Raw genomic sequence first — 14,293 nt, 5'->3', positions numbered from 1 at the left:
CATACCTGCAGGGCTCTTCCACCTCATGGGGCTAGCTTTGGTGGGGAGGCTTTTTGTAGCTGGTTTCTGATTGCTGGTCTAGTTGGCACCTGGGAGCAGTAATGAGGCACTTTGTTAACCCTCTCCTGGACTGCATCTCTTCTAAAATTGGGGGTGAGGACAGGATTGAAGCAAAACAACTTGCTAAAGGACAAACAGGTCGGTAAAACATTAGCAGGTCAAGGGAGATGCAAGGTCCCCCTTGCTCTCTGCTGCAATGCTAGTTAACCTCATGTTGCAGCAAAAATTCAGCCTTGATTGTGACAGCTCTAGGGCAGGAAGTTATGATCCCCACCTGGTAGCACAGGCTGAGAAAGAGGTCCCGAAGGGCTTCAGGTCTCTGAATTAGCTGTACTGAGCTGCAGCTGCTTGTCTGCTCTCAGCAGGGAGCTGTCAGAGAGAGGGGCTGCCTAATTTGGGCAAAAATAGTCAGGATTTACTGCACAAAAGTAGCTGTTGAATCTGCACTTGCAGCTCAAAGATCCCCAACAGAGGAGTCCCCCTTGTGCCTCTACAAACCAGAGGGAATGGGCTTGGAGGATTCTCCAAAAGGGCAATTAGAGAAGTACTGGGAAGACAATATCTTGGGGGCCAAGAGATGAGAGCATGGCTGACTGTACTGAAGATGAGTAAGAGTCATGAGAATGAAGAGAGAGCTCTAGGTTTTGGCCAGAGGGATGGCTGGAGAGCACGAGGGAGCTGAGCAGTGCAGGAGTCCAGAGAGAAGAAACAGCAGCTTTTGGCTGGAGAAGATTTCCTCTCAGCAGTTTTTCCTGGCAGGACACGAGGAAGAAGAACATGAAGCAGAGACAGTGTGGTGTGCTGGGGGGCTCCTGCCTAGACCTGGGGGCTTGGAGAGTGGATGGGCCACAGGAGATGTCAGGCTGATTAGCTTTCCTCCTTTTGAGCCAAAGGGGCTTTTTTTAAAGGATGTTTGTTTACCTCCTTCTTCTTTTTAAGTGTTTTTTTTTCTTTTCCAGGAACAAATGCCAGCTCAGAGAGAACTGACTCACTGGCTTGAACAAGTATTAAACCAGAAAGGTTGTTAGCAGAGAAGGAAAACAATCTCTCAACCTCCCTTCTTGCCTTTGAGGAGCCCCTTGCAGAGCCTCTCTGATGGCATCATCCACGGGTGACAAGTCACAGCCAATGCACATGGTCCCTAGCTAGTACCATTGTTAGGTACACCTTGGGATGCTTAAGCTGGTGGGACAGGCTATCTGCTGGGCTTTCTGCCTCACTGGTGGCCAGTCACTTCCCGCCTGCAGGCAGCACCCCTAAATCCTGTGGTTGCAAGCAGCAGCTCAGCCACTGAAGTGTTGCTGGGGTGGGCACAGCTCCTACTGCTCAGAGCTTCCTTCCCCAGGTGGTCACAAGTGGGTTGATAAAGCTGTAAGGAGAGTTAAGCCAGGCTTGTGCAGGTTCAGCTTTATGCAGACAACTGCTTTGCATGGCCAGTTGACACTGTTTGCTCAGGTGGGCCTCTGTGCGTAAGCAGCTCAGGAAGAAGCAACATCACTCTCAGAGGAGCTGCAGCCTTGCTTTGAGTCATCTGAAGCCTAAGGATGTTTGTGGAGGCCCCCCACAGCCAAGATGGCATGCGAGGAGATGGCATGAGACTTGCTCACTGCCTGTTTGGCCATGGGCTGACTGCAGAGGAGAAAGTGGTTGTGAGCACTGAAAGCCCAGATTGCTTTCCTAGGTGGGAGTGGGGCCAGGCCATTGCAGCCCTGCGGGACCCCTGCACTGTGCACAACTGGCCACAGCATCACTGCCTGCCTCGGCGGCCCTGCAGCAGCCAGGGCGCACGTGGGAAACAGCCATGTCCTGAATCAGCTGTCAGTACCCAGAGAGCTAAAAGCCCTGCTGTGGGGAGCCTGACTGGTGCAGCTGGCCACGTTTGTCTCCAAGGGCACAGTCTGAATTTCCATGCTTCCCTGGGCTCCTATGCAAAATACCTTTCTCATCATGTGTCCTTGCTACCAAAGAGGAGAGAAACTTGTTTCAGGTGGGGAAAATGTCTTGCTGGAGGTCTCAGGGTCCAGCTACTCATTTGTCTCCCAGCAACTCCTTTTCAGTGTGTCTCCACATGCAAAAGGTCTGCTGGAGGGGGATCAGGCAGTGAGTGAGCTGGGTTCCTGGCTGAGAGCTAACAAACCCCCTTCTTGTAGCCTCTCTAGAGATGAGATGATTTTTTTTCCCCCTGCTGATTCAGCTTCTGGAGAAAAATGCCCTGACACATCTGAGCTGTGCAAGGTGACTCAGAGCAAATCTGAGGAGAACTGGCTTGAGCTGGTCATGGAGTCTGCAAACCTCCCCTGTAGGAAACCGAGCAGAGATGGGAGCTGAGGCTGTCGTACTGGAGAGGGAATCTTTGCTGGGTCTTGAACCTGTCTCCTGCTAAAGCCTGTGCCTTGGGTCTTTGGGGTACACAAAGAGTTTCCAGTTGGTGTGTATGAATGCCTGTGCAGATGGACACAACTGCTGCTGGCCAGGACTTGCACTGGGGCAGCACCACACATCCTGAAAACTGGGACAAAGTCAATACATTTGAGCCTCAGCTCAAAATCCTCTTTGTGCAGCAACCTCAGCTTTTCCAAGCATGCAGCTCCAAGCTGGCTGCAAACAGCTCTGCTCAGCAGACTGGGTCAGTTTTTCAGAGGAGGAATTTCAGCAGAGCTGCAGAGAGGAGGTAGCTTTGGGCTAGATTCCAGTAGGTGGCTTTTTCCCATGTGGTTGGGGGCCTGCAGCACTTTTAGGGTGGCAGCAGGAGGAAGATGAGGAGAACAGGAAGAAAGGAGAGAGACCAAGGGACCTGGAATGAGGGGGTGATGATGTGGGGAGCCAGCACTTTGGGGTTTCATCTTTAGAGGGTGTTTGCTCCTCCTAGAAGACTAGGAGGAGAACTCAGCTCAGAGGAGAGCGAGATATAAGGAGCTCTGTGCACCGTGACTCCTGCTGATGCCCTGCTCCCATTGGTAGGCCCCCTCTCTCCCACTGCCCCGAGCCATTAAACTATGGAGAAAAATCAACTGCACTGTGGTGTTCCCACACCTCCGTCTGACCCCGCACTGCTCCGGCCTGGCAGACCCACATCCGCTTCCCTGACCCAAGCCCAGACCCAGCAGTGTTACCCAGAAGGGGGGAAAGCCCCCAGCACTGCGGTTCAGGATGCCTGTGTTCCCGATGTATCTTCTGATAGCTCGGCTCTCCTTCCATCCACTCACCTCCACTCAGTGCAGCATGACCCACAGGCTGGTCCGTTACCAGAGAGCTGGGGCAGATCCTGCCCTGTTTGCAGCCCCTGCTCTTTACCGCGTCCCTGGGCTCAGCTATTGCCTTGCTGTGCTTCTCTCTGCCTGGTTTCCAGCTTGGCTTTTGCTAAGCGTTGGGGTCATGCACAGCGTATTAACGTGCTTAGCCTTCACCCGCGACACAGCTGAGCTGTATTCCCAACCCATCTGAGTAGGAGCAGGTGGGAGCAGCTGAAACTAGGCAAACAAAGGAGGAGATGACACTTTGCAAAAAGAAGAAACACCTTTAATTTTAAACTTTTTCTTTAAAAACATATTTGTAAAAGTTTACAGCATAAAAATAATATCTCATGGCTATAGATGTGACATAGTACAAGTCCTACAAATACATCTGTAAACCTAGGAGAATGTTAACTCTTTGGTACCTCAGTCTGAACTCTGTTTTCCTCCTTGCCCCAGCGTGGTTTCTGGCAGATAGTGTGGAGGCAGGTGCTGTTTCCCTGCAGAGTAACAGCTTGATCCCAGCTGGTCAGCACAGCGGAGGGGAGAGGGCAGCAAGCACACTTTGGGCAAATTTCACAGGCCCTTGTAACTTGTGCTCCATAAAGCAGGAAAGGACAGGAACAAGTGGGACACTGCAGGCCTCCCAGGACACCCTCAGCTCTAGCTGGTCTTCCTGCCTCCTCGCAGTACAGCAAGAAGAGCCATCTCTCCAAGTGCCACCTAGGCTAAACTGGAGCAATTCCCCTGCCTTTGCCAAAGCCCTCTGGATCCATCTGGGTATGTCCAAGAGACCCCAGACTGCGGCTGTGCTCCCCGGAGCTGACTTGGCAGCCCACTGCTCTCCTGTCCACGTGGGCATGCATGAGGTCGTGCAATTTGCGCTGCAAACTGGCCATGCTGATCCCGGGATTCGAACTAGACACTGAGCCCAGCTGGAGACCTTCCCTAGTGCCTGTGTGTTGGAGCAGGGGGGGTTGCCTCCTAAATGCATTAGCTGACATCCTATTTTTAGAAAAAGCCCCCAAAAGGAGATGTCTATGAAATCCCCTTCTTCAGATCTGCCCAATTTTATATAGGCAGACCCTGGACTTCCCCACCGCCAAAACCTTACCCACCACCCAGAACCGTGTATCTATGGTGCTGTGTCTCCCCACCCTGGAGAGCTGGTGAGCCCTGACTGGGAAGAAGGGGAAGAGCCATTTCCCTCTTTGGGCTAACTTCCTTCTGGCTGCACGTCTGCGCTGCACTTCTGTCTCCCATCCCCACAGGACTCTACCACAGTCCCCCTCGGCAGGTGAACAGAGACAATTTAGTTATAAGTAAAGTCCACTGTGATTTCATAACACGACGCAAACGAACACTAAACATGACACTCTCACTTAAAAAAAAATAGTAACATGTGCAAACCAAGGAGAAAAGGATTAAAACCTGCACACACTTCAGTCTGAGACACATCTTAAACATGGAAAGAGACACCAGAGTGTCACATTAGTTTCTGGGATACACTTAGGCACATATGAAATAGTGACTGGCAGTAGGAGTATGCATATATTGTGCTGATAATGATGCAACAGCTGTAGAGTAAAATATGATCTACAAATAAAAGATATTGCACTAGAGGTGGGCCCAAGCTGTGGCATGTGTCCCTTTTGGGTAAAAGTCTCAGTTTGGGTCCACATCTGAACATGAAAACACATCCAAACAAAATTACTAATCATCCAAACTAAAAATCCAGAGAGACTGGTTCCCTTCAGAATCTCACTGGAGAAATTATGGCTACAAAACCAATGAACCCAGAACAACCAACCATTTTGCACAGCCCTCACCCATCGGACCGTGCAGGGACTGGAATGTTGGAAGCAGAGAGAGAGCGAGAGAGGGCTAGGTCCAGCTCCCTGTGTGCAGTGAGCTTGTTTTTGGAGCTGTTAGAAGCCTCTGTGTCTGCAAAGCCCTGCAAAACGCAGGTGGGGCTACTGGAATGCACATCCAGAGCCATCACTGGTGCAGAACTTACCAGTTCATTACCAGTACCAGGCAGCACCCAGTGCCAGGATAGCTGTGCCAGCAACCAGAGCTGCTGCTCTCTCCTGGGCTGAGATCTTCTCCCTGTAGTGCATGTGCATATCCTCACTAAGGGGTTATAGTAATAGCTGAATTAGCACAGGAAAGTACCGCAAAATGCAAGACTTGGCCCTTGTGATCCCAGGGCAAGGGCAAATGTTTGGTCATACTTCTCTGGAGCTGAGAATGGTACCATGCTGCAAAGAGATTGGTGTACCGATGTTAAGAAGGAAGAGGGAAGGGGGGTTAGCAGCAACTTGCTGACAAATCTGACCCCATCAGCAGCCAGAACAGGTGCAAAGAATAATTGAAATAGATGCACAAATGGGATAAAAACACAATAGTGTAGCAAATGCCCCACCAGTAGGAGAGGATACCTGAGTTCCCTTTGAGGGTGAAGAAATAGATCTTCACTTTCAGGACTGTGGAAAAGCATTTGATAATGAGAAATTACTAATTCATCTGTACAACATGGAATTTAGTGCAGGGATTATGGAGTGAATAAGGAAATGTCCCAAAAGAGGGTGAGAAGGGGTTGATTGATGGGGAAATCTTTGGGTTGAAGGGAGGTAATTCTCTAGAACTGCTCTTGAGAGCAAAAGCATTGAATATTTTTATTAGTCAGTCCAGCCCAAAAATAACAAGTTTGTTAGTAAAATGTGCTGATGACCCAATGTCTGGAACGGCAGGAAGTATCTGAGTTAGAAATGCCAGAAGAGTAGAAAGATGTGGGTGCCTAGATCAGTCAGGGGATGACTCCAAACTACCAGTATGTTGTGACTGGGAAAAGGCCAACATTAGCCAAAACTACATCAGGCAAGACAATTCCAGCACAGATCAGAACATACTAATGCCCTATGCGAGGTCCTGAGTTGACCTGTTCTGGAGTACTGGCTACTTCTCATCACTGTAGATAGAGAAGGACAAATTCAAAATGGAGCTAGTGCAGACAGCAGCTGTTAGGATGGTCTGATGTGGAATCCTATGGGCTCAAGTTGCAGGGACATGGATCCTACAAAGCATGTTAGAAGCTAGAAAAATAAAGTGGTCTGACCCCAAAGATCTCAGGCATTAATACTTCCCTGTGGTGAGGATTGTTCTTTGAACCATGATCACAGAAGGTGGCTCCTTTGTTATAAGCAGGAGGAATAGAGTATGGAAAACAGCTGTCATTCACAGTGTGATGCCTATGGATGAAGGGGAATCTGACTATATGGGTTGAAAATATACTCCACCGGCTACTAATAAAAGTGCTATTTCTTACGTTTGCATTTTACCAATGATATCAGCCCACAAAATATCTACTCCTCTTATAGTTGCATAAATGGCTGCATTACTAACTAGCAATGACTGACAATTTAAGAGAGAAACTATCTTGCTTGAGGTTTTCTGGCAGAAGTCTCAGATTTGGAGAGAAGTCTCTCTCCAAAAAAGAAAAAAAAAAAGAAAAAAAAAAGAAAAAAAGAACTCTCAATAGCTCTGAGGTGGCTGAAACTCCAAAAGACACTGACTGAATTTTCAAACCTGTCTGTGCAGTTTTTGTAGGACGTACACAGAGATGTGCATAAGCAAGGCAGCAGAGGGGTTAATGGGAGTGAGGGACATGCAGCGAATAGAGCTCTGTGTAATTTCTCCTTTTGGAAAAAAGCCTACTCGTTTCTATACTGATGTCACAGTTGTAGCTTTTGTGGTCCAGCTTGTGGGGTCTCCATAGAGCAGAGCTCATGCCTGATGTCAAAAGCCTGGTGTTCCTCCTCCTCTGAGTCTCCTCATTCAAGTGCCATCTGAGAGCACAAGAGATCCCAAACCTGTCTGTGAGAGCTGGGCAGGGGGTGAAAGCAGGAGGAAGATCTCTGTCATTTTATTCTTCAAAACTCTTTCCAAGAGAGAGGAATCTTGCTCAATTCCTCTTGCTCTGCTTGTTTCCCCATGGCACTTCATCCACAGTCCTTGACAGGCTGTGAATGACTCTACCTGGCCAGCAGAAATGCTATTTGTTGTTGAAACCTACCTTCCTTTATGTATTTTGGCAAATAGAAAAATTCGAAGTGGCAGGGTGGTAGAAACAGTTCAGCCCCGGCCAAAGAGCCTTATGACCTCTTTCCTTCTCTCTCTTTTGCAATGTCCCTGGGTTGGCGTTCTGGCATCCTTATTACTCCCCACAGTCTTGCCATGATTCAGGAGGGATTGGTGAGACCTCCCATCCTGAGAAAGATGGTGAACAGTCTACCACAAGGGAGTCTTTGCTTCCCAAAGATAAGGCACAAAGATTTTGCAGCTGATGGGGTTATATGATTTCCCAGCAGATGAGCTGGGCTCAGTGGCAGTAGATTAATGAATAGCCATATTGCTTCCTTATACTGGCCCTGACTAGTGGATTAATATATTTGTTCCCTTTAAATCTTCAATAGAGGCTACTTAGCTTGGTGTCCACACAAACAACAGCAATACTGGATTGCCCTGTTTGCTACTACAACAAAGTCATTATCAGAGCATTTCCTGTTCCTGGCATGCCCTTGGGACCCCTAGGTGCCGTGCTGGGCAGAAAGGGGTGCAAGGTGTGACAGCCCCTCCAGGTGGGTACAGAGCTGCGGCCCAGAGCCATGGTACCTGTAGTGCCTCTGATGCACTATCCTCTGTAAAGGAGCTTTGAGAAACGAGATCTGATATCTCTGAGACACCGTCTGGTCTCTCCAGGCCTTGGCTGTGCTTGATCTCTTGATTTCATGATCTCCAGCAGCTGGAGTTGGGTGTTACGGCTTCTCTACACCCCGGTGATAGACTCCGAGGAAATTGTCTGTCCTGGAGGCATTTCACAGAACCTGTTCCACAGTATGGCTGGTGCTAAGACCATCAGAGAAGTGCTGGTGCAGAGGAGTTGAAACTTATTGCCATATAAAGCGCATGGAGAGGGAAGAGGTTGGAGGATCACATTAGCAAGGTAGAAAGTGACCTCTCATGTAGAGACCTGGGCTGCATCTTCCACTTGAGGAGAAGAAGTTGGTCTGTGAGATGTCTCCCTCCAGCAGTGGCTTGATCACTGAGGAGGATGTGGCAGTGATACGGAGGGTTGCTGGCACTGAGCCACCTCTTTGTAACAGGGGAAGGGGAAGGCAATAGGGGAAAAGTCTCTATTTTCCCACCTGACCTTGGGATACGGGAGGGAGGGAGGAATGCTGGGAAAGGCAGGGATGTCCCTACAGACAAGTGGAAAGCTTGGCTCTCTGTGACGTCTGGTTCAGCCCCTCAGCTGGCCTTGCTGTGGGGAGACGCGGAGTTAGCCCAGCTCTGGCTACAGGAAACTTTCCTCCACCTCGTGGTGCCCCCTGTTTGGCTCCTGGCAGCCCGGCTGTGGGTCTGATTCCTGCTCCTCGTCCTGCTGAGGGTCCAAGGGACTGTCGCAGGATATTGTAGATGACGTGTTCACCTCGTTCAGCATAGAGCTAAGGGGGAGAGAGAAATAAGTGTCCTGTCTCAAGTTTCCTGGCAGGAGAGGCTTCCCAGTGGGTGGGAAATGCCTTGAACTTATAGCAGCCTAGGTCTATCTGAGTAGCTTTCCATAGGGGGACAGGCAAAATCACTTGTGTCTGTTTGGCCCTCACACACAGCTTATAGCTATTTGTGCTCTGTTGGCTGTGCTCCCCAGTTTGCCCTCCTCCTCCTGGGGTCTCTTGTCCCCAGCTGTGCAGGTTGATGTCCTGGGATGTGATGTGACACCCTGTCTTAGCTCACTTTCCAACTCCTGTGGTTCGTCTCCATCCTCAGGGGCTTATGTGAGGTCCCTGCACCTCAGACAAGGGTGACCCTGCCCTCCATCCCTCCTAGTAAACCCACCCCAGCTCATCCCTGTGCAGAGCCTCCCTACTTGCTCTTGAGGCCCCCATTTTCAGGTTTGGACAGCCTGGAGAAGGGGGAGCATTCAGGAGTGACTTTTCTACCTGGCCCGGCTGACGGAGACTTCCTGAGGGAGGTCGCAGATTCCCTCGGGCTTGGGGTCGGGAAGGGGGATGATATAGTCATTCTCTCCCCCATTCTGGTGCACGGCCGTGTAGAGGATGCTGCTGGTGGGGGAGCTGGGAGCAGGCCTGGCGTTGTTCAGCCCAGGGATCGTGGGTCTTGTACGGACAACAGCGGGGTGGTCACTCTTCATGAACTCTTCATCCACCTGCTGGTACCTCTGCTCCCACAGGGCAGGTTATCAAAGAAACAGGAAGTTCTTGTGAGTGGCGAAAATGAGCCGGTGTCATGCTGGCTTTCCCTGCCTGCTAGGCTTCTTCTAAATGGGCAGGCACCTTCTAGCTGGGTTCAGCTACCCTGACTCCACCACAGACAGACCATGAATGTTTCCTGAGTGGGTGATTAAGGGAATAACCCCACAGCTCCAAAATATCAAATAGTGAGAAGCAGGTTTTCAATTCAACTGACCTGCCAATTTTGATGTCCCCGCTTGTGGAGACTTCAGCAATAGTCAGGCAATGTCAATTGTCTTAGCAATGTCCCCAGGATGCTCTAACCACCTTCACTGGCTGTTCAGACTAATTCAGGCCAGGTCACAGCAAAATCCTCTAGCATAGCAGGGATTAATCACTGGTCTCTCTAGCCCTAATTAAGAGTTCTAACCATGGCAGCATCCTCTCTGGAGCACTGACCCTCCTCTGTCCCTCCAAGGAAGGGTCCTTTGAACATACCTTTCTGTAGCAATCCACCAAAAGGTTCCCCATAAGCACCACCAGCTGTGAGAAGGACGGTCTTATCTCAAACTTCTCCTCCCAGCACTTCTGCATGATATCGTAGCTAACCAGAGGGAACAGGATAGTATGCTGTTTAGTTAGCAGGTGGAGAAAACAAAAGCAGAAATGCTCCTATAGTTAGTGCAGGGCAGGTCCAGGGAAAATATATATGAACAGCGCTTACATTTCATCAGAGGCATGGGTGGGTTTGGACATCCGATAGCCACGTTTGATCGCATTGTAGAACTGTTCATTCATAGGCAGTTCGGGGTATGGAGTCCCTCCTGGGTGTAAAGGGAGAGCAGGGAATGAGGTGACTGATGGTGACTGCCACCCTCATGCCATCAGGCAAATCACACCAATTTTTCATGTTCTTGTTTACCTTTTCTGTTTCATTTCACTTCCAAATGACAACGTTAGCATGGGAAAGAAGGAGACATGGTATAAAGTGCTGCTTTGATGCTGGTAGGTTTGAGAATGAGGATAAGAAATGGATTTGTACCTTCTTGGTTTGGGAAGCAATCCTGCGGATGAGTAAGTGCTCTGCTAATGTGCTACGAGACCTAAGGACACCAGTATGGTCTCCAGGGCACTTACCCAGAGTGAATATCTCCCAGAGGAGAATCCCAAAGGACCACACATCACTCAGGGTGGTGTAGAGGTTGTTGAAGATGCTCTCTGGGGCCATCCACTTAAGGGGCAAGAAGGTCTAAAAGGGAAAGATGGAACAAGAAGAGAGTCAGCTGCAATTATGGCACTTTTGTATCAACACTCAGCTTGCAAGTGAAGGAGATGCCCTCAGAGCTGCCCATAAGCTCAGCACAGCCACTTTATGGGGGAACTAATTTCCTCTTTCCTAGCACAGGGTGAATCCAGCAGGCAGGAGGGAAGAGAGGGCATGCTACATCCATTTCCATGACAGCCAAGTCTATCTGCCATGACGAGCTGTTGCGTGTGTATGTGTTTCCTAACCCTTGGGCAGAGTGTGCTGACTTGTGCATGACTGCAGCACTCTGGCAGGGACTCCAGGCCTGTCTGTGCTTTGCAAACCTGAGATCAGGCTGTAGAGGGCTACAGGGCTAGGAGGAGATGGGCTGAAGAACACATCCAGGACACATTCATGCTCTTTTGTCCTGCTCTTATCCATTCAGAGTGATGAATAAAAGAAGCCTCATTTGGTCAGCTTGTGTGCAGCACTGGCTGTGCTTTTCCTGGGCTGGAAAGGGATTTGCTTGCACAACGAATACCAAAATAATCCCCAGGAAGGACTGCAAAGGGGCCTAGTTTCATTTCCTGTTTTGGAAGGAAAAGAACTGTGCCAAGGCTGGATTGGAAACCTCAGCCCCTTTGCAGGAGCAGGGACAGGGAAAGGCCTCGTACCCTCCCTGGACTGAGTACCTGGCTGCCAACCCACATGAGTGGGAGCAGGTGGAAGGAGGCTGAGCTGTTTACTGAGTAGCTTGAGACTGGGGTTCGAGCAGCCCGGCTCTCAGCTCCCCCAGGCTCTATTTCCCTGTCTGACAAATAGGGCCAATTACATGGCTTGTTTTTCTCGAGGTCGCACATTCCCCAGTGCCCCAGGGCTAGGGTGGACATACTGTTGTTGAAGGCACAGGGAAGGCTCTGGGGGATGCTGGTTTACACTCTCATCCTCTTCTGCCTCGAAAGATAGGAGATGTCTTTCTGGAAAGTGGCTGCTCACAGGAAAGCACTTCCTCTTTCCCTGTGGTCTAGTGGTTAGAGCAGAAGTCTGTGAACCTCTTCCCAGAGTGTCCAGTGACTCAGTGCACTGCTGTCAAACAGCCTAACCCTGCACTTCTGCCTGCAGCTCAGGACCGGACACAGCACTATGCAGGGAAGGGACACAGGCCTGCTCCTGAGGATGGGCTGCATGGTCAGCTCTCACAGTCCCTAGTTTTGCTACAGCTATCCAGGTTCCACTGTAAGAACCCAGAGGTATGGGCATGTGATTCTGTAATTCCATGACATACAGAACACATCAGGTGCAGGACAGTTGCTATCACCTGGGAGTCCTGCCCTGCCACCATCCCCAGGCACAATGATGGACAGGCTGCTCACAGGGTGAGAGCGTAGTGGATGCCAGGTTCAGAGCAGGCAGGAGGAAGGGGCTTGCACAGCTCATGGCACTCACGCTGCCTTTGGAGATGTAGTTTGAATCCCTCATGATGTCCCTCGCCAGGCCAAAGTCGCAGATCTTCACCAGCTTTCCCTCGCAGATGAGGACATTCCTTGCGGCCAGGTCACGATGCACACACTACAGGGGAGAGACAGGCCATGGTCACTGCAAGCGGCAGGAACCACGAGGGGCATCCAAAGGATCCCGGGGAGGCAGCCCAGCTCCAGTGCTAGCCCTGGGGCTTAAAGGACAGGATTCACCTCGCATCATTGGAGGCACGTACCTCCATGGCCTCCAGGGACAACCATGCCTCACAGCCATGAGCAGTGCTACCTTGTTTTCTTTGCTACCTTGGGCTGCTTCCCACTGTGACAGCAACAGCCATCCAAATCTCGTGAGGGCAATTTGAATAACTGAGTGGAGAGCGGGTTGCCACATGCTGACTATGCAAGGTGAGCAGTGGGCTGGCACAGAAGAGACACCTGTTTGGACAGCCTGACCTGCTGCAGAGTGCCTTGTGCTTTAGCACAAAGACAGTATCACTGTTTGGGGATGGTCATCCTGGTAAAAGGAGATGATATAGCACCACAACAGCGTTGCAGGTGGCTGATCTCCAGGGCTGCATTTCCAAAGACAAGAGGTCAGCAGCTCTTCAACTGCGTGGCCACTTCTTCCTCAAGGATGTTGGCATGGACAGAGGGACAGTGAGCTGAAGCTAACCACAGCACACAGCGGAGCGTTTCTTGCCTCCACCACTACAGACACCATGGACTGGCGTACATACATACGTTTTTGGAAGCCAGGAACTCCATCCCATTGGCCACCTGGAAGCTAAACCCGATCAAATCCATGTAGCTGAGAAGTGGAGATTCATTTATCAGTGTCACCCGGTCTGTTCTTTCAGGAGCTGGAGGGAGGGAAGGACAAACAGATACTCACACTGGCATTACTTGGCATGGCTCCAGACTTGCACTGGAGCCTGTGCTGGAAGAACCCAGCCTGCTGGGGGTTGCTCAGCCTCCATGGACAAAGGGGCAGAGCTAGGGACTCTCAGCACAAGGACATCTGCTACCATTGCTGGAATAGTCCCAAGGGTGACCTTTGTGATGTGTACTACCCAACTCTGCAAGTAAGACCATCCAGCACCCCAAGTACAAGCTCTTCTCCCTCCCTCTGTGGCTGAGCCATTACCTGATGGGGAATAGCTGTCCAGCTCATACGGGGTGCCATAGTTGGAGGACTCAATGTCAGCATACTTGACTTCACCCTTCATATCAGACATGGGCACATAATCTAGGGAGTCATCCTTGCTCATATCCATGTAGCCTCCATCACTCTCAACAGATAAGGAGCGGTGACTATGAGGGAAGCAAAGAGTCTGTTCAGGCTTGGAGGAGCAGAGGAGATGCAGGAACAAGAAAACAGTTTGAAGGACTACAATTCCTGAACCCTCAGCCCTGGCACTAAAATGTCCCAGCAGCAGATGAAGCCCTGCATCATGCACATGGAGATATGCAGATGGCACTGGAGATCTTCCACCATGAAACAACTCTGATGTTTGCCATCCCTGAGGGTCTGCAGGTGCTGCAGGCTTCAGGCTTCAGCTTTTTGTGACCTCCCAACCTGGCATGGTTAGCTTGGTATTTGAGCTTGATGCCAGGGGAGTGTGGGGAGATGAACTGGGGCCAGGCAGCTCCATGGGCACCTGTGAGGTGAGACTCTGCGAGAGCCAAACCGGAGTGGGCATACAAAGCCCTCCATTTCAGCTCTGCAGGGTCCTGTGCTGGCTGGGGCCAGCCTTAAGAAGACTGAATGGAGTGAGCATGCCTACCTTGCTCAGTCCACATTTAAATCTCCCTAGTTCAGGGCTTGTATGTCCACCCTCACCGAGCATCTCTCCCTTGAACAGCAACAGCTGCAACCAGGAAACAGCATCCAGAGGCTTTTATGTGCCAGTGCTGAGCAAGGGAAACCTACTGCACAGCCAAGCTATGGGCCAAGTCCCTGTAGGCTCAGCCTGGGCCCTGTGAGCTGCTCAAGAAGCTGTGCTCTGTGCTTAAGTGGAACTA

General features: G+C 50.5%; 1 protein-coding gene across 1 annotated transcript in view; it reads right to left on the bottom strand.

Annotated features, from left to right (window-relative positions):
- Positions 1–3,557: 3,557 nt before the first annotated feature.
- PDGFRB (platelet derived growth factor receptor beta) overlaps positions 3,558–14,293 on the bottom strand; it is a 31,418-nt gene continuing 20,682 nt past the window's right edge. The window contains exons 16-23 of the mRNA XM_062586997.1: positions 13,416–13,582; positions 13,013–13,131; positions 12,240–12,362; positions 10,685–10,796; positions 10,272–10,371; positions 10,046–10,151; positions 9,296–9,534; positions 3,558–8,800 (exon numbers count right to left, since the gene is read on the bottom strand). Coding sequence (XP_062442981.1) covers positions 8,650–8,800; positions 9,296–9,534; positions 10,046–10,151; positions 10,272–10,371; positions 10,685–10,796; positions 12,240–12,362; positions 13,013–13,131; positions 13,416–13,582 — 1,117 coding nt within the window. The 3' untranslated portion in view covers positions 3,558–8,649. The remainder of the gene's footprint in view (positions 8,801–9,295; positions 9,535–10,045; positions 10,152–10,271; positions 10,372–10,684; positions 10,797–12,239; positions 12,363–13,012; positions 13,132–13,415; positions 13,583–14,293) is intronic.

This window comes from Rhea pennata, chromosome 14 (assembly GCF_028389875.1).
Source record: "Rhea pennata isolate bPtePen1 chromosome 14, bPtePen1.pri, whole genome shotgun sequence".
In the NCBI taxonomy this organism is placed as follows: Eukaryota; Metazoa; Chordata; class Aves; order Rheiformes; family Rheidae; genus Rhea; species Rhea pennata.
Note: the sequence above shows the minus strand (reverse complement) of the source record. Positions and strands in the feature narration are given on the sequence as shown.